The 19,632-nt window shown below is 45.2% G+C and overlaps 1 protein-coding gene across 1 annotated transcript in view; it reads right to left on the reverse strand.

The window, feature by feature from the left end:
• Positions 1-2,256: 2,256 nt before the first annotated feature.
• LOC141098105 (5-hydroxytryptamine receptor 3A-like) overlaps positions 2,257-19,632 on the reverse strand; it is a 120,469-nt gene continuing 103,093 nt past the window's right edge. The window contains exons 5-9 of the mRNA XM_073585674.1: positions 13,809-13,978; positions 13,424-13,581; positions 12,820-13,030; positions 2,559-2,789; positions 2,257-2,432 (exon numbers count right to left, since the gene is read on the reverse strand). Of these exons, the coding sequence (XP_073441775.1) occupies positions 2,257-2,432; positions 2,559-2,789; positions 12,820-13,030; positions 13,424-13,581; positions 13,809-13,978 (946 nt within the window). The remainder of the gene's footprint in view (positions 2,433-2,558; positions 2,790-12,819; positions 13,031-13,423; positions 13,582-13,808; positions 13,979-19,632) is intronic.

A 19,632-nucleotide genomic window follows, 5' to 3' on the forward strand; every position in this document is an offset into this window, starting at 1 on the left:
GAAGGTGCACTTCATCTTATCTGGAAGTTGGCTGGACCCCTCACAGCACCGAAGTGGGCCTCTGTGTGCACCAGGACTGTGAGTAAAGCCTTTGGAACTACTTGCCCTTGTGTCCACCACTTTCTTCCTGCGTCTCTCGCCCGGCTCTGCTACATCCTCCGCTCCACACCATCTCATCATCCACAACTTATCACCACCGCCCTGGGACTACAGCCCTATATGTGGTGGGCTTCAATAACTCCGCTGCGCCCCAACATCGGTCCCAGAGAAGCGACACTGCAGCGCTGGTCACTCTGACCAGGAACCACAGGTGTCGTGACGAATCATTTTATAAACTCTATCCCCATTCAACACTACCCCTTTTACATGACCGCCTGAGGCCACGGACTGGTTCACTGCCACTGTAACATTTCCCATTGAAGTTAACGGGCCAGGTACCGAGTACCCCCACAGCCTCTGGGGCGCGTCATTTTGGCATCACAAACAGTATTCGGACAGGATGCCGTGCGTGCCTAAAGTCCTACAGGAGCAATGACCTGCAGCAACGGAAACGGTGAGTCGCACCCCTGCAAAGGTTAACTAGGGGGGAAGATGTTTAATCCCAGCGACGCTCAGGGTGCAGCAGCTGCAGCTCCCATATTGCCTCTCACCATGCCACCGGTACCTGTTCCCGCTGCAGCGGCCTCATCGCTGGCAGCGTCCACTACCCCCGCGGTACCTGCAACAATGCCGCCGGTCTCTGCTGTCGCTTCCACCTTTGCTGACATCGCTGCAGAGGCTGTGCGTCTGCCCGGACCTGACGCGGCTGCGCAGGTTCCGTTCTTGGATCCACTGGACACTGCTCCTGCACCGGCTTCGCCATTACTGACGCCTGCTGTGGTCGCTGACCTGGCAGCCCCGATCACAGCTGCTACCACCGGCCTCCACCCTTTACATGCGGTAGACCCCAGCTACCTGGAGGAGACAGGTATGGCCGCCGCCCCTGCGTCTTGGGGAGCCCTGATAGGTCCCAACGAACTCCCCTCTGCTCCAACCCCCGGGGAAGATTGTCATCGATTTGGCCTGGGACCGGGGCACTATCCACAGGGGGGAGACCCTTGAACCACTGGCAGTAGTACCTCTGTCCACCCTCGGCAGAGGCCATCCCGAAGACCTGGCTGAGGATTTCTGCCAGCAGCAGATCCGAAAGCTGGCAGAGGAGCAGCGGGAGCGGGAACAGCGCAGATTGGCTGTGCTGGACCCGGATCTGGAAAGGAAGCGCCAGGCCCACGCAGGGCGATATGGAAAGCGGGACCCGGCAGGATGGGGACAGGTCCTCAACTTTAATCTAGATAAGGGGTTTGGGTTTATCCAGGACCCCCAGGGCATCTTGGATCTATTCGTCAGCTGCCGGGATGTAGAGGCCCACCTCAGAAAGGGGCACCCAGGCCGTGATCTCTACAGGGGGATTATGTCACCTTTACCCGGCATGAGGGGCTGTGCAGCTGGTACGCCCTCAACGTACGCCGCATCCTGGAGGAGTTCATCTCGGCCTATGAAAACAAGACGGCCTATGTTCCCCCGGCAGACGTGGCCCCCCCCACCGTCTATGTCCCGGCCAAGTCCAAGGTGGCCACGTCTACTACAGAAAGCCATCCCCTGGTTCGGGTCTCAACTCCTGCTTTGCCCTAGGCAGAGGTCCCACCGGCTCTCAGGCCAAAAATTCAGGCAGCTGCAACTCCCCAGCAGGCTGCAGCCCCACAAGATCAGGCAGCCATCATCCCAGCTCCACTAGGAGGATCCCAACTACCACCAGAGGACTACCGATCAATCTGACCAGTAACCACAGGTGGCGTGACGAATCATTTTATAAACTCTATCCCCATTCAACACTATCCCTTTTACATGGCCGCCTGAGGCCACGGACCGGGTCACTGCCACTGTGACATTTCCCATTGAAGTTAATGGGCCTGGTACCGAGTACCCTCACGGCCTCTGGGGAGCGTCACATACTTGCGGTCAAATGACCTCCTGCTCCTGGCTCCGTCACCAGAGAATCCTCACAGAGTGCAGTGCGTGTGATGAGAGGTTACACAAGTCTGCAGTCACATAGATTGACTGTAGACTTGTAGATTAAGACCAGACGAACAGTATTTATATTTATCGAGAACATACTGAAGATTTTGATACACACGAGCAATTGACTTCATCTAAATGGATGATATTTTAACAAATCGACCATTTGTGTGCAGAAATCGTGCAGAAATCTTGCAGATTTCACTCTATGCAATTTGTAGAAAATTCACTAAAAAATCCACATATAACAGATACATTTTGCAGCAGATTTTGCTTTAGATACTCTGAAAAAGTCTGCAGCAAATCCTTATGTGAACGTCCCCTTACAGTAACTTCATACAGGAGGGATAAGTACTGATTCTCCAACCCGGATTGGCCTTCAGAAAAGTTACAACACATAACATAATCAGTGCGAGGAATGAGATTTCAAGGAATATGATCCCCATAAGCTGTATATAATGTGAATTAGTTACTACGTATTAGCTAAATATATTGGAACTTACCAGTACTTGTAGTTTCCGTCTCCTGCAATGTATCAGAGGAGTTGATACTATGTGGAAAATACCGGCTCTTGTCTTTCATGCGAAGCCAAGTGGTCATTTTTTCCAAAATCAGTTTCTTCAACCATTTGGGGACCTTTGACTGAATATTTTTCCTATTGACTAAACGAACTATTACAATACTTTCTGTCAAACTGATGACGAGTAGAGCCATGCAGACCAGGAAATACACAGCTAAAAGTAAAGATAAAGGTACAACAATAAGCAAATGACAAAATATATGAAGAAGCCTTCTACAAACATCTCAAAGTTTGGAAGAGTTAGATCTTTTCACAAGTCCAGTTTTCACGTACGACTTCTATTCGTGTTTTTCACAGATAGCACTCATACCTGTGATAGTCTATGAGGCCATTTACATGTCTATGAATACTCAGATACATGTCCGATTTTGACCCAAAATTTGGATGAAAATTGGCAATGCAAATCAATGGGTCCATGAAAAATTCGAACTGTACTCGGAAAACATCTAAGTGCATTTATATTTCACGGACTGTCAGAATGGAGAAGATGGAGGTTTTTTTTTTTCGATTTCTAAATGTATGAGAAAATTGGATGACATTTGTACCTCAGTCTGATCAAATTCTTATCAGACTCTGATCAGAAGAACCTGATCAGAATAATCAGTCCATTTTTCTTGTACACAGAAAAATGGGATGTGTGAATGAGACAACTTTTGATGTGTTCCTGACACTATTTCATACCTCGCTTATGGATGTGATATACCATGCATCTTTAAGGTGTTAAAGCCAATTTAAGAAAGTATTCTAGAGAATCATAGGAACTCAGGGGATCAAAACTATCCTAAAATCTTGAAAAGCAAGATTAATACTAGAGATGGGCGGACACCTGGATGTTTGAGTCCGGCGGGTTTGGCTGAACAGTTACAAAAAGTTTGGGTTCGGGTACCAGAACAGTACCCGTACCCCATTCATTTGAATGGGGGGGCCTGAACATCCAGTGCTTGCTGCTCTGTAATGTGCATGACAGCGTGGCAAACACTGCTTCTGATCGGCGGGGAAATCACCCCCGCCAGTTAGAGAGCCGCAGTTCTCACGCTGTCAAAAGACAGCGGGAGCGCTCAGCTGTGATCGGAGGTATAAGCTTTACCTTCGGTCACTGGTGTCAGCTGATCAGGGCCGGTTTTAGGCAAAGTGGGGCCCTAGGCAAAATTTTAAATGGGGCCCCAAATGCTAACATATTGCATATCACACAGAAGCATTTCGATTGTATTTACATGCACTGAGTTCAGGCCGCTAAATGAGTGTGATCAACAAAATTGAAGAAGTCGTTCAGCACTTGTTTCCCGGCCTCTTTTCACCGTCTGAGAAAGAATGATGGGAACAGAACGATCACTAATGGATCACTAAGGGTATGTGCACACGTTGCGGTTTTTGCTGTGGATCCGCAGCGGATTTGGTCCTGCGGATCCGCATCAGTTTCCATGCGGTTTACAGTACCATGTAAACCTATGGAAAACCAAATCCGCCGTGCACATGCTGCAGAAAATTCTGCGCAGATTTACTTTCCGCAGCATGTTACTTCTATTTTGCGGAACCGCAGCTGCAGTGTACGTTCCGGGACATACAAATCAATCAATCTCTCTCTCTCTCATCAGCACTGCCAAACCGCACTAGAACCTGCATCAAATCCGCTGTACACATAAAAGGAATCCACAGGAAAAATGCATGTGTTTTCCCCTGCGGTTTCTGCCAAGAGATATGGATTCTCTGCAGAAAAAGCCGCAAACTAATCCACAACGTGTGCACACACCCTAACAGATCACCATACAGTATCATGTTATCAGCAACACATCTACAGTTTACACCCCATAATCCTCCATATAATATAATCTGCCCCATAGTCCTCCATATAGTATAATACACTTCAGTCCTCCATATAGTATAATACACTCCTCATAGTTCTCCATATAGTATAATGCACCACCATAGTCACCCATGTAGTACAATTCACTTCCCATAGCATAATGTACCCCATAGTTCTTCATATAATGTATTCCCCATAGTCCTCGATACAGTATAATGCAGCCCACATATAGCATAATGCAGCCACCCAATAGAGCATATTGCAGCCACCCCACAGAGTATAATGCAGCCCCGCTATACAATATAATGTAACCCCCATATAATATAATGCAGCCCCCCTCTTATAGTATAATGCAGCTACCAGAGTATAATGCAGCCACTCCACAGAATATAATGTAACCCCCCATAGAATATAATGCAGCCCCACCCCCCATATAGTATAATGCAGCCCCTCTATAAAATATATGGCAACCCCCTCATAGGATATAATGCAGCCCCTTATATAGTATAATGTAGCCCCTCCATGGAATAAAATGTAGCCCTCCTCATATAGTATAATGCAGCCCCCATCGCATATAATAAATATAATACAGCCCCCCATAGAATATAATGTAGCCCCAAATAGAATATCATACAGCCCACCTCCCCATAGAATACAATGTAGCCCCCCATATTATATAACACAGCCTTCCCCTATAGAATATACAGTCATATGTTAAAGCTTGGGCACCCCTATTAATGTTAACATTTTTTCTTTCTAACAATTTTGTTTTTTGCAACAGCTATTTCAGTTTCATATATCCAATAACTGATGGACTCAGTTATATTTCTGGATTCAAATGAGGTTTATTGTACTAACAGAAAAATGTGCAATCTGCATTTTAACAAAATTTGACCGGTGCAAAAGTATGGGCACCTCAACATAAAAGTGACATTAATATTTCGTAGATCCTCCTTTTGCAAAAATAACAGCCTCTAGTCGCTTCCTGTAGCTATTAATGAGTTCCTGGATCCTGGATGAAGGTATTTGTGACCATTCCTGTTTACAAAACAATTCCTGTTCAGTTAAGTTTGATGGTCGCCGAGCATGGACAGCCCGCTTCAAATCATCCCACAGATGTTCAATGATATTCAGGTCTGGGGACTGGGATGATCATTCCAGAACATTGTAACTGTTCCTCTGCAAGAATGCCTGAGTAGATTTGGAGCGGTGTTTTGGATCATTGTCTTGCTGAAATATCCATCCCCTGCATAACTTCAACTTCGTCACTGATTCTTGCACATTATTGTCAAGAATCTGCTGATACTGAGTTGAATCCATGCGACCCTCAACTTTAACAAGATTCCCGGTGCCGGCATTGGCCACACAGCCCCAAAGCATGGTGGAACCTCCACCAAATTTTACTGTGGGTAGCAAGTGTTTTTCTTGGAATGCTGTGTTTTTTAGCCTCCATGCATAACGCCTTTTTGTATGGCCAAACAACAAACATGTGCTTTTGCATACCTCAGGCGACTCTGTTTGTGGCGTGCTTGCAGAAACGGCTTCTTTTGCATCACTCTCCCATACAGCTTCTCCTTGTGCAAAGTGCGCTGTATTGTTGACCGATGCACAGTGACACCATCTGCAGCAAGATGATGCTGCAGGTCTTTGGAGGTGGTCTGTGGATTGTCCTTGACTGTTCTCACCATTCTTCTTCTCTGCCTTTCTGATATTTTTCTTGGCCTGCCACTTCTGGGCTTAACAAGAACTGTACCTGTGTTCTTCCATTTCCTTACTATGTTCCTCACAGTGGAAACTGACAGGTTAAATCTCTGAGACAACTTTTTGTATCCTTCCCCTGAAAAGCTATGTTGAATAATCTTTGTTTTCAGATCATTTGAGAGTTGTTTTGAGGAGCCCATGATGCCACTCTTCATAAGAGAATCAAATAGGAGAACTACTTGCAAGTGGCCACCTTAAATACATTTTCTCATGATTTGATACACCTGGCTATGAAGTTCAAAGCTCAATGAGGTTACAAAACCAATTTAGTGCTTCAGGAAGTCAGTAAAAAGTAGTTAGGAGTGTTCAAATCAAGAAAATGATAAGGGTGCCCATACTTTTGCACTGGTCAAATTTTGTTAAAATGCAGATTGCACATTTTCTGTTAGTACAATAAACCTCATTTGAATCCAGAAATATAACTGAGTCCATCAGTTATTAGATATATGAAACTGAAATAGCTGTTGCAAAAACCAAAATTGTTATAAAGAAAAAAGGTTAACATTAATAGGGGTGCCCAAACTTTAACATATGACTGTAATGTAAAATGTACCCCCCATGGTATATAACACAGCCGCACAGTCTATAGCCCAGCACCACATGGTATATAACCCAGCACCACATGGTATACAGCCCAGCCCACCATGGTATACAGCCCAGCCCACCATGGTATAATACAGCCCACCATGGTATACAGGCTGTATACCATGGTGTTCTGTATAATACAGCCCAGCATGGTAGAATACAGCCCAGCATGGTAGAATACAGCCCAGCATGGCATAATACAGCCCAGCATGGTATATAGCCCCCCCAGAATGGTATAATACAGCCCAGCATGGTCTAATACAGCCCAGCATGGTATATAGCCCCCCAGAATGGTATAATACAGCCCAGCATGGTATATAGCCCCCCCAGAATGGTATAATACAGCCCAGCATGATATAATACAGCCCAGCATGGTATATAGCCCCCCAGAATGGAATAATACAGCCCAGTATGGTATAATACAGTCCAGCATGGTATATAGCCACCCCAGCATGGTATAATACAGCCCAGCATGGTATAATACAGCCCAGCATGGTATATAGCCCTCCCAGAATGGTGTAATACAGCCCAGCATGGTATAATACAGCCCAGCATTGTATATAGCCCCCCAGAATGGTATAATACAGCCCAGTATGGTATAATTCAGCCCAGCATGGTATATAGTCCCCCCAGCATGGAATAATACAGCCCAGTATGGTATAATACAGCCCAGCATGGTATATAGCCCCCCAGAATGGAATAATACAGCCCAGTATGGTATAATACATCCCAGCATGGTATATAGCCCCCCCAGCATGGTGTAATACAGCCCAGCATGGTATAATACAGCCCAGCATGGTATATAGCCCCCCAGAATGGTATAATACAGCCCAGCATGGTATAATACAGCCCAGCATGGTACATAGCCCCTCATAATGGTATAATACAGCCCAGCATGGTATATAGCCCCCCAGCATGGTATATAGCACGCCCAGAATGGTATAATACAGCCCAGCATGGCATATAGCCCCCCCGAATGGGGTAATACAGCCCAGCATGGTATATAGCCCCCCAGCATGGTATGATACAGCCGAGCACGGTATATAGCCCCCCAGAATTGTGAAATACAGCCCAGCATGGTATATAGCCCCCCAGCATGGTATGATACAGCCCAGCATGGTATATAGCCCCCCAGCATGGTATGACACAGCCCAGCATGGTATATAGCCCCCCAGAATGGTGTAATACAACCCAGCATGTTATATAGCCCCCCCAGCATGGTATGATACAGCCGAGCATGGTATATAGTCCCCCCAGAGTGGCTCCACAGTCCAGTACTCACACTGATTTAAAAAAAAAAAAAAACTCTCCTCACCTTCTCCTCGTGCCTGCGCTGCTGGCTGCTCCTGTCTCCTCCTGCTCTGTCTGGCACACAGTGAGAGTGCGATGATGTCATCATGCCCCCGCTGTGTACGAGGCAGAGTGGGGAATGATGGGAGAGGGAGCGTCAGCTGATGCTCTCTCCTCCATCACTGCCTCCTTCAATGCGGCGGCAGGAGTCGGCGCTGGGGGCAGGCGGGCCTCCCTGCCTCACAGGGGTCCCATAGTGGCTGTGTGATGTGCCGCTGGCTGGGGGCCCCTGGAGGAGCGGGGGCCCTAGGCAGCTGCCTGGTCTGCCTGCCCCTAACGCCGGCCCTGCAGCTGATGAGACTACAGCTCCCATCATCTGACATCTGCTACCGCTAATTACAGTGAGAGCAGGAGTGGCGGATGGAAGTATTCATTAGCCGGCTCCTGTGCTGTAAATAAATGATTTAAAAAAAAAAAACGACTTGGGTTCCCCTGTATTTTTGCTAACCAGCCAGACAAAACTCACAGCTGGGGGCTGCAACCCTCAGATGTCAGCTTCAGCAAGGCTAGTTAGCAAGAATAGAGAGGTCCCCACACTGTTTTTTTAAATTATTTAAATAAATAATTTGAAAAAATGGTGTGGGGTCCCCCCATTTTTGACAACCAACCTTGCTAAAGCAGACAGCTGGGGGCTGGTATTCTCAGGTTGGTAAGGGGCCATGGATATTGCCCCCCCAGCCTAAAAATAGCAGCCTGCAACTGCCCAGAAAAGGCACATCTATTAGATGCACCGATTCTGGTGTTTTGCCCAGCTCTTACCACTTGCCCTGTAGTGGTGGCAAGTGGGGCAATATTTGTGGGGGTTGATGTCACCTTTGTATTGTCCAGTGACATCAAGCCCACGGCTTAGTAATGGAGATAAATCTATAAAACACCCATCCATTACTAATCCCTAAGGCTATGTGCACATGGTGCGGATTCCGCTGCGGATCCACAGCGTTTCAGGCTCTGTGGGTCCGCAGCAGATTTAGGTGCGTTGTACAGTACCATTGTTTTCAATGGTAACCTAAAAAATGCTGTGCACATGCTGCTCATTTTTCCACTCGGATTTGTTTCAGGTTCAAATCCGCAGCATGTCAATTCTTTGTGCGGATTCCGCTGTGGTTTCACACCTTCTCCATTGTAGAGGTGTGAAACCGCAGGGCTAAATCGCAGGCTAATCCGCAGGTCTTTTGACCTGAGATTTTACCTGCGGATTTTTACAAATCCACGCGGAAAAATCCGCAGGACCAAAATCTACATGTGCACATAGCCTTAGTTGTATTGTTTGTAAATAAAGACACAGCCAGAATAAAGTCCTATATTTCAAATAAGACTAAACACAGTTTTCCATTTTTATTTAAACGTCTAATCCCAACTAAGCCCTCGATCTCCTGTAAAAAAAAAAAGTAAAATAAAAAACACAACAATATACCATACCTGTCCGTCATTCTGTCCCTCACCGTAACCCATATCTGGGGATAAACAGTTTTCAACCTGGACGGTGGTGACGTCATTGAGATGAGAATTTTTCTCACCTTGCTAGCGGGGATCTCACCGAGGTCACCGCAGTTCAGCCCGGCTGGGAATGGAGGCTCAGTAACCAGCCGTAACCTCAATGATGTCACCACCGGTCTCTGAGGCTGCGCTCGCAGCAGTTCAGTCACCAGTGGTTTTCATCCTGGACGGATGCATCTTGGCACCATCCAGGTTGAAAACTGTTTATCCCCCAGATATGGATTATGGCTTGGGACAGAATGATGGACAGGTATAGTATATTGTTGTTTTTTATTTTACTTTTATTACAGAAGATCGAGGGCTTCACTGGGATTAGGCGTTTAAATAAAAATGGAACACTGTTTAGTTTTATTTGAAATAAAGGACTTTATTCTGGCTGTGTCTTCATTTACAAACAATACAACTATAGGATTAGTAATGGATGGGTGTCTTATAGACGTCTCTCCATTACTAAGCTGTGGGCTTGATGTCACCTGACAATAAAAAGGTGACATCAACCCCCACAAATATTACCCCACTTGCCACAGCTACAGAGCAAGTGGGAAGAGCTGGGCAAAACACCAGAATCGGTGCATCTAATAGATGTGCCTTTTCTGGGCAGTTGCAGGCTGCTATTTTTAGGCTGGGGGGGCAATATCCATGGCCCCTTACCAACCTGAGAATAACAGCCCCTAGCTGTCTGTTTTAGCAAGGTTGGTTGTCAAAAATGGGGGAACCCCACACCATTTTTTCAAATTATTTATTTAAATAATTTAAAAAAACAGTGTGGGGACCTCTCTATTCTTGCTAACTAGCCTTGCTGAAGCTGACATCTAAGGGTTGCAGCCCCCAGCTGTGAGTTTTGTCTGGCTGGTTAGCAAAAATACAGGGGAACCCAAGCCGTTTTGTTTTTTTTAAATCATTTATTTACAGCACAGGAGCCGGCTAATGAATACTCCCATCTACCACTCCTGCTCTTACTGTAATTAGCGGTAGCAGATGTCAGATGATGGGAGCTGTAGTCTCATCAGCTCACACCAGTGACCGAAGATAAAAATACAGCTGCACGCTCCCGCTGTCTTTTGACAGTGTGGGAACCGCGGCTCTCTGACCAGTGGGGAGGATTTCCCCGCCGATCAGAAGCAATGTTTGTCACGCTGTCATGCACATGACAGCATAACAAACACCCGGTGTTCGGGCAGCTGAACCAGAACAGTAACACGGACTTTCTGGTGAAGTCCATGTTTGGTGTCTGAGCCTGAACAGTAGGTGTTTGGTACGGACGCCGAACTTTACTGTTCGGGTTCGCTAATTAATACTATACAAAAGACCTTGAAGCATTCATCTCATCTAAAGTGACTTTTAAGAATATGAATTCTGAATAACACTGTTTCTGACAATTACATGAACTGCTTCTTGTGTGTTTTACCAGTTTTCCCCTCTTCAGACGCTTTTCTAAATTTTATTTCTCTCTGAGTTAGTGGGTAGGAGACTAGATGCTAAAGGTGTTTCCCATACACAGCACACAGACATGAGAGATTCCTGCTCTCCTTTCTCTATGTAACACAAGTTCAGAATCAGTAGCACTGAGGAGTGTAGCTGTGAATCCATCACTGGGATGAGATAAAGCAGACACTAGAAAGCAGCAGTAAGGTATTGGTGTCTTTGTCGCTCTCTCTCTTTCTGCTCTCACTCTTTCTTCGAAAACTTCAGCTGCACTCTAAGGCTGGGTTCATATTGCGTTAGGGGGCTGCGTTTAACACATCCATTACACAGAGGCACTAACGCTATGTAACGGATGCGTTAACGCCCCCATAGACAACCATAATGTAGCGCATCGTTAACGCATGTCCTAATCGGCATGCGTTAGCAATGTGCCGTCATTCTGTGTCGGACCCTCGGATGCGGTCTGCAGCGTTTGAGGGTCCGTCACTGCTAGCGCAGATGGAGCATCTGCGCTAGCGTGATCGCATAACGCGATCAGAAAATAGAGTAGCGTTAACACTATGTGAACCTGGCCATATCTCCATGAACTGGTAGACCAGATTTTAGTTATTTTTGAGAGTGAACAATGAATTCAGGAGGCAGGAGGAGAGGTAGAAAAAGTGGCTTATAAGTGAGGAAAATGATGATTTCCCTGAAAGGAAATATTGCAAAAATTTTTATATTAGTTTCCACTATTGATTTATGCAAAGTTGAAATGGCTGTAACCATTTACTGTTACTACTTAGTTTTCCTCTGTGTAATTTTTCAGGGTGATAATTTCTAAGAGACTCTAGTCCTTCATCATTCCTAAATTTTTTTTCTGAATTTCATACCTTTTTCTACATTTTTAGTTGAACTTTCTCTAAAAGTGATGGAGTGCAGTGTTATGCGAGAACTGTTCGTTGTAACCCTGCAGTTTCAAAATGGCTACAACGAACAGGCTTGGCGCAAGTTACCCTGTTTTTCAGAATCCAAATTTTGCCCTGATCCTCACCTTTTAGCCCCTTTACAGGGGTCTAGACTTATACAGGGACCAATAGTCAAGGGCCACAGAGTCAGCTGTTGTTCTGTGGTGCAAGATAGCAAGGAGAATAGTTAGGTAGCTGGGTTAGATCCAGGAGGTCACGTCATAGACATAAATGTGAAACTCTCGGGTAGTCAAAAGTCAAGCCAAGATCAAAGAACTGAATAATTGGAACAACATACAGGAGTACACCAGTAGCAGTGCTATTTACTGGCAGTGGAGTCAGAACTTCAGGAGTTTAAAGAGACTCTGTGACCACAAGATGACTGTTTTAAATTAGTCCCACCGCTTGGTGCTTCATGGCGGGGTCAATCTTGTAAATTCACATTGCCAATTGTTTTCTTCCTGTTATCTTTACCACCTCCTTATTTGGTTGACAGCTCTGATTTCATAGAGCTAGAGAAGGAAGGAGAGGAGATAGCAGGAAAACAAACAGGTATGAAGGTGAATTTAAATGTTTGGCCCTGCCATGGAGCACCAAGCGTCTTTACTTGAGTCCCTTTAAATAGCTGACTGTCTTGCTCAGGTTTCTCAGCAAGGAGTCATCCAAACCTAGACCAAAAAGTAACCCCATAGCTCCCGTATAGAGCAGCACCAAAAGTCCCAGGGAAATAATAGGAGGAGGCACAAATCGGCACAGATTTACAGAGAGATACTTGAAATTGTGGGGTAAGCAAGTTTTTTTTATGTTGGTGATACCTATTACTGAAGTTCCTTGTGGTGAGACAGGCAAAGTTTCTGAAACTATGATGAGGAAGACTGAATAGCCCAAGAGGAGGGTGATCTTGAAAGAAATCCTTTCTCCACTTTGTGGAGGGAGGAAGAAGCCGATGATATCCATGATGATGAGAAACGCGCTGGGGATAATGAGATTCACAACATAGTATATTGGATGTCTCCTGAAGTTGATCTGTGTAAAAATTAATTCTATTAATTAGGGACTGTGCTCTTTTCCTGTGAACGTTTCCTGGCATAACATTTGACAAAATGTCTAAAAATGGTTTACTGTAAAGCATGCCAATATGCTATCATAGCGCACAGAACGCTGTCTGACAAAAGCTATTTAGATACATGGGCAACAAATTAATCTTTGTTCCAGGGCAAGGAAAGTCAATATATGACTTTAATATTTTATTTTTCAGAAGAATTCCTATAGCAACAGCTATACGTAAATGTATGGAAATTAATGCAATCTAAAAAATTTACAAACACAACAGTAATCCAAAAAATGTAGGGTATTGAAGACTTTTGCACATTGTTGCCCAGAGAGTAAATAAACGAGAAACCATTAGAGTCAACTCACATAGACTTCTAGCAAACCAAACTTGTCCCAATGGTTATCTACTAGTACGTAACTGAAATCGATACTGAGAAGTTCCCATTCTCCGGCCTTGTAAAACTTTGGCATATCCGCTCTTATATCCTCCCATTTTCTCCACATGGACACATTTATATGTTCGACTAGAAACAAAAGAAAATATGCACGACTCACATAAAAATCCAATTTCCTAATTTTGTAGCTGTATCGTCACAAGATTTCATCCTTAAAAAAACAGATCCCACCGCTCCGTAAACCTCGAACATATACAAATGTCTATAATACCCCAGCAACCATTTGTTTGGTTGGGCAGATAAGAGCAGAAATACATGTTTCGATGGACCTACTGAAGACATAGACCATAACTTACCTGCGTGGAGTTGGCTTTGAAAGCTCAAAGTGCAATTGTGCTGATCAAAAGGGAAATAGTAGATTGAGAACCTGCACATCGCTGTCAATCTAAAAGCTTTTTGGTAATTTACGAGTCCTGTGTAGTTTACGTAGACAAAATTATGTTCTGTGGCTTTTTCTGACTCCAAACTGTAGGAACAGAAGATTTGTTATTAGGGAGATGGTCACTCGGAATTCACGGAGATAATCACGAGGAAGTTTTGGTTACATTGAAGTTTTATTTCCCAATGATTTGGGCAGAACAAGTAAAGGGGTTGTCTGGATATATCATATTGATCTTTAGAACAGGTCATCAATATTGGATCGGCAAAGGGCCGACACCCAGAACCTCCACCGATCTGCTGGATGGTTACTTGTACTGTGGTCATACTGTTTCAAAAAGGAGATATGAATCTTAAAACTTGACGTTTATTTAGCCATCATGTTAAAAAGCACAGGCATACAGAAGTGAGCAATCCCAGTGCAGGGAACGAATCCTACGTGTTTCAACCTACATGGACTTAGTCATGGATCCAAGATTAACCCCTTCACGACATGCGCCATACTAGTACTGCGCTGCGCTAACTGCATTTGTGCCAGCCGCAGTACTAGTACAGCACCGCCATTTTCCGGTCACCGTGCGGCATCACGTGGTGATTGGGTTCCGATGGCTGCTGTCTCTGACAGCAGACCATCCCAGCACATCGCCCCGCGGGCTGCACCGACCCCCCCACAGCGACGATTTCTGTGATTGACTGGTCAATTCTGGTCAGCCAATCACAGCACTGTCACAATAAAGTAAAAAACAAACAAACATGTGACATGCTGTGATCCGTGCTGTGTGACGCAGCACCAATCACAGCATTCACAGTGAGTGGGGTAATCACCACGTCACCTCACCAGATTAACCCCTATGGCACTGATTAGCTGAACAATAGTTTCCAGCCAATCAGCGCCAAAGGGGTTAACCTAAAATAGGGCTCACCGCCCTGCACGCCATCTTTACCTCAGATGTGGCATGCAGAGCGGTTCTCCAAGCCCCTCTGCATACCTGAGTGAAAGAGATTCATTGGTGGCAGTGTGATCTCCCCTGCAATCTCCTGAATCCATCTTCAGGCTGTGTGCCCACGATGCGATTTTTAAGCGTTTCCGCAGCATTTTTAAATGTGCGATTCTGCCGCGGAAACGCTTAAAAAATGCATCCAATGGATTTGTAATAGAAAACGCACATGTTACTAGTAGTGGGAATGTGGACAGAGCAGGAGACATTGCCGGACACACATCAGGGGATCAGCTGACGTTACTGAACCCCAGTAACACAGGAACAAGTGTTGATTGTGCAGCAGCAACTGGCGGTGTTGGAGGCAAGGGTAAATACTAGAGACAGAGTGGAGCAGAGGCCTAATTGGAGCACGTTTAATATCAGTAGTAGTCTACAACCGATATTAAACTTGATGAAATTAGGCCTCAGCCTACACCCTGATTGACCCTGGGCTCCAACATCGCCAGTTGCTGCTCAGAAGTGCTGTCTGCACAGTCAACATATGCTCCAGTGTTATTGGGGTGAAGAAATGTCATCTGATCCCCAGCTGTGTGTCCGGCAATTTCTCCTGCTCTGTCCACACTCACACAACTACAGATTTTAAACTTGCTCCAATTAGGCCTCTGTCTCCACTCTGTTTGTAGTATTTTCCCTGGGTTCCAGCACCGCCAGCTGTTTCCCGGAATTGTCTTTGGCACGGGTATTCCCTCCTGCCCAGCCTGGTTCCAGCACTCCTGCTGTTTCCGGGTAGTGTCAACGTCACTTTGCCAACAATACGTTGTCCTGTCGTGTTGCGGTCGGGTTAGCCAAGTCTATGGTGCCTGCAGTTTAGGTGCTTTCTATGTGGGCTGCGGGATCTGGCAATAAAGGCTGTTCCGTAGTGCCAATAGGACAAGCACCCCCTGTAGGACTGTGGGTTTCGGTAACTGCAGCCGGCTCGCGGCCTTGCAACTTTGTTTTTCATGGGTACCTTCTGCTACCCATCCGGGTTCCAGTACCGTCAGCTGGTTCTCGGCAGTGCCTTTGGCTTAGGTGCCTCCTTCTCGGTATCCGAGTTCCAGCAACGTCTGCTGGTCCTTGGTAGTGCTTTCTAGCACAGGTACCTCCTGCTTAGTAACCGGGTTCCAGCACCGTCAGCTGGTCCTCAGTAGTGCCATTGGCTCTTGTTCCTTCTGCTGCCCCTCCGGGTTCCAGAATCGTCAGCTGGTTCTCGGCAGTGTCTTTGGCACGGGTACTCCCTCCTGCCCAGCCTGGTTCCAGCATGCCTGCTGTTTCCGGGTAGTGTCGACGTCATTTTGCCACCAATACATTGTCCTGTCATGTTGCGGTCGGGTTAGCCGAGTCTATGGTGCATGCAGTTTATGGGCTTCCTATGTGGGCTGCGGGATCTGGCAACAAAGACTGGTTCCGTAGTGCCAATAGGACAAGCACCACCTCTAGTAACATAGTAACATAGTAACATAGTTATTAAGGTTGAAGGGAGACTTTAAGTCCATCTAGTTCAACCCATATCCTATCCTAACTTGCCCTAACATGTTGATCCAGAGGAAGGCAAAAAAAACCCATGTGGCAACAAGTAAGCTTCACATTGGGGAAAAAAATTCCTTCCTGACTCCACATACGGCAATCAGACTTGCTCCCTGGATCAACGCAATATTAAGGAAACTAGTGTATATACCCTGTAATATTATACTTTTCAAGAAAGGCATCCAGTCCCTTCTTAAATTTTAGTAGGGAATCACTCATTACAACATCATATGGCAGAGAGTTCCATAGTCTCACTGCTCTTACAGTAAAGAATCCGCGTCTGTGAGTATGCTTAAACCTTCTTTCCTCCAGACGTAGAGGATGCCCCCTTGTCCCCGTCACAGGTCTAAGAGTAAAAAGATCATTAGAAAGCTCTTGGTATTGTCCCCGCATATATTTATACATTGTAATAAGATCACCCCTAAGCCTTCGATTCTCCAAACTAAATAACCCCAAATGTAATAACCTGTCTTGGTATTGCAGACCCCCTAGTTCCCTAATAACCTTGGTCGCTCTTCTCTGCACCCGCTCCAGTTCAGCTATGTCTTTCTTATACACCGGAGACCAGAACTGTACACAGTATTCTAAGTGTGGTCGCACTAGTGACTTATATAGAGGTAAAATTATGTTCTCCTCATGAGCATCTATGCCTCTTTTAATGCATCCCATTATTTTATTTGCCTTTGCAGCAGCTGCCTGACACTGGCCGCTAAATGTGAGTTTGTCGTCCACCCATACACCCAGGTCTTTTTCAGTGACTGTTTTGCCCAGTGTTTTACAATTAAGCACATAATTATACATCTTGTTCGTTCTACCCAAGTGCATGACCTTACATTTATCCCCATTAAAGCTCATTTGCCATTTATCAGCCCAAGCTTCTAGTTTACATAAATCCTTCTGTAATATAAAATTGTCCTCCTCTGTATTGATTACCCTGCAGAGTTTAGTGTCATCTGCAAATATTGAAATTCTACTCTCTATGCCCCCTACAAGGTCATTAATAAATATGTTAAAAAGAAGCGGGCCCAAAACTGACCCCTGTGGTACCCCACTGCTAACCGTGACCCAGTCTGAGTGTGCTCCATTAATAACCACCCTTTGTTTCCTATCCCTGAGCCAGCTCTTAACCCACCTACACATATTTTCCCCTATCCCCATTGTTCTCATTTTATGTATCAACCTTTTGTGTGGCACCGTATCAAAAGCTTTTGAAAAGTCCATGTACACCACATCCACTGCATTCCCTTGGTCCAGTCCGGAACTTACCTCTTCATAAAAGCTTATCAGATTAGTCTGACAGGAACGGTCCCTCGTAAACCCATGTTGATATTGGGTCATGAGGTTATTCTTCTCCAGATACTCCAGTATAGTATCTCTTAGAAAACCCTCCAGGATTTTACCCACAGTTGAGGTTAAACTTACTGGCCTATAATTTCCAAGTTCAGTTTTTGTCCCCTTTTTGAATATTGGCACCACATTTGCTATACGCCAATCCTGTGGTACAGACCCTGTTATTATGGAATCTTTAAAGATTAAAAATAATGGTCTATCTATGACTGTGCTTAATTCCTGCAGTACTCGGGGGTGTATCCCATCCGGGCCCGGGGATTTGTCAATTTTAGTGATTTTTCGACGACGCCGTACTTCCTGCTGGGTTAAGCAGGTGACATTTAACAGAGAATTTTTATCCCTGATCATGTTATCCGTCATGGGATTTTCTTGTGTAAACACTGTTGAAAAAAAGTCATTTAGCATATTGGCTTTTTCCTCATCCTCATCCACCATTTCACCCAGACTATTTTTAAGGGGGCCAACACTATCATTTTTTAGTTTCTTACTATTTATGTAGTTAAAGAATATTTTGGGATTATTTTTACTTTCTCTGGCAATGAATCTCTCTGTCTCAATCTTTGGGACTGTGGGTTTCGGTAACTGCGGCTGGCTCACGGCCTTGCAACTTTGTTTTTCATGGGTACCTTCTGCTACCCATCCGGTTTCCAGCATCGTCAGCTGGTCCTCGGCAGTGCCTTTGGCTTAGGTGCCTCCTTCAACGTCTGCTGGTCCTTGGTAGTGCTTTCTAGCACAGGTACCTCCTGCTTAGTAACCAGGTTCGTCACCTGGTCCTCGGTAGTGCCAATGGCTCTTGTTCCTTCTGCTGCCCGTCCGGGTTCCAGCACCGTCAGCTGGTCCTCGCTAGTTCCATTGGCTCTTGCAGCTTCTGCTACCCATCCGGGTTCCAGCACCGTCAGCTGGTTCTCGGCAGTTACTCAGCCTTTTTGTACCTTCTGCTACATTTCCAAGTTCAAGCTTTTGGAAATGGTTTTTGGTTATCACTCTGGATCTCCCTGATGACGACCCTGATGATGATGACCCTAAAGACTACTCCGAAGAAGACAACGACCACGAAAACGATGACCTTGAAGACGACGACCCGGAAGACCACCCCGAAGAAGACCAAAAAGATGACCCTGAAGAAGATGACCAAGAGGACAAAGAACATGAAGACAACCACCAAGATACAGAACAACAAGAGACAGAAGACCAAGAAGCAGAAGAACAAAAAGCAGAAGAACATTAAGCATAAGACTAAAAATCAGAGCAAAAGATATTATCTAAATTATAAGCAGAAGAAGTCTAAGCAGTGTATGGGGGTGAGTCCGTTCCTCCTCGTGGTGCCCCTGGAAAATGCCTGCTGCTGCAGGCCAAACTGAACGCGGACAAATCCTGTTGTAAATCTTTTGTGACAGGCAGAACGGAAGGTGTAATCTTCAAACTTTTATAGATAACAACTACAGGAATGACTGTCACAAATAAGAATAAGATGAAGAAGAAGAATAGGAAGAAGATGAAGAAGTAGAATATGAAGAAGAATAATAGTTGAATAAGAAGAATATGAAGAATGTAAAAAAAAGAATAATAGGAAGAAGGTGAAGAAGAAGAAGATGAATAAGGTGAAGAAGAATTTGATGAAAAAGATGCTGCTGCTGCTGAGGATCATGAAGGAGAAAGTGTGGGAGAAGTAAAAAAGAAGGTGAAGAGCATGGAAGTAGTGAAACATACATATCTGACAAAATATAAAAAAAGGTTAACATAGTCAATATCTTTGTAACTCCGAACGTCTTATAAAAATTTTTTATTCCTGCTATTCCATTTGATTGGGCTAAATCTCTATGCCTTTAATGTCTCCTCCACCTCCCCCAATACATTCTACATTATTCTTAGTTGTTTTTCTTCA

This window comes from Dendrobates tinctorius, unplaced genomic scaffold (genome assembly GCF_039654945.1).
Source record: "Dendrobates tinctorius isolate UK_male_01 unplaced genomic scaffold, ASM3965494v1 ptg000086l, whole genome shotgun sequence".
NCBI classification, from domain to species: Eukaryota; Metazoa; Chordata; class Amphibia; order Anura; family Dendrobatidae; genus Dendrobates; species Dendrobates tinctorius.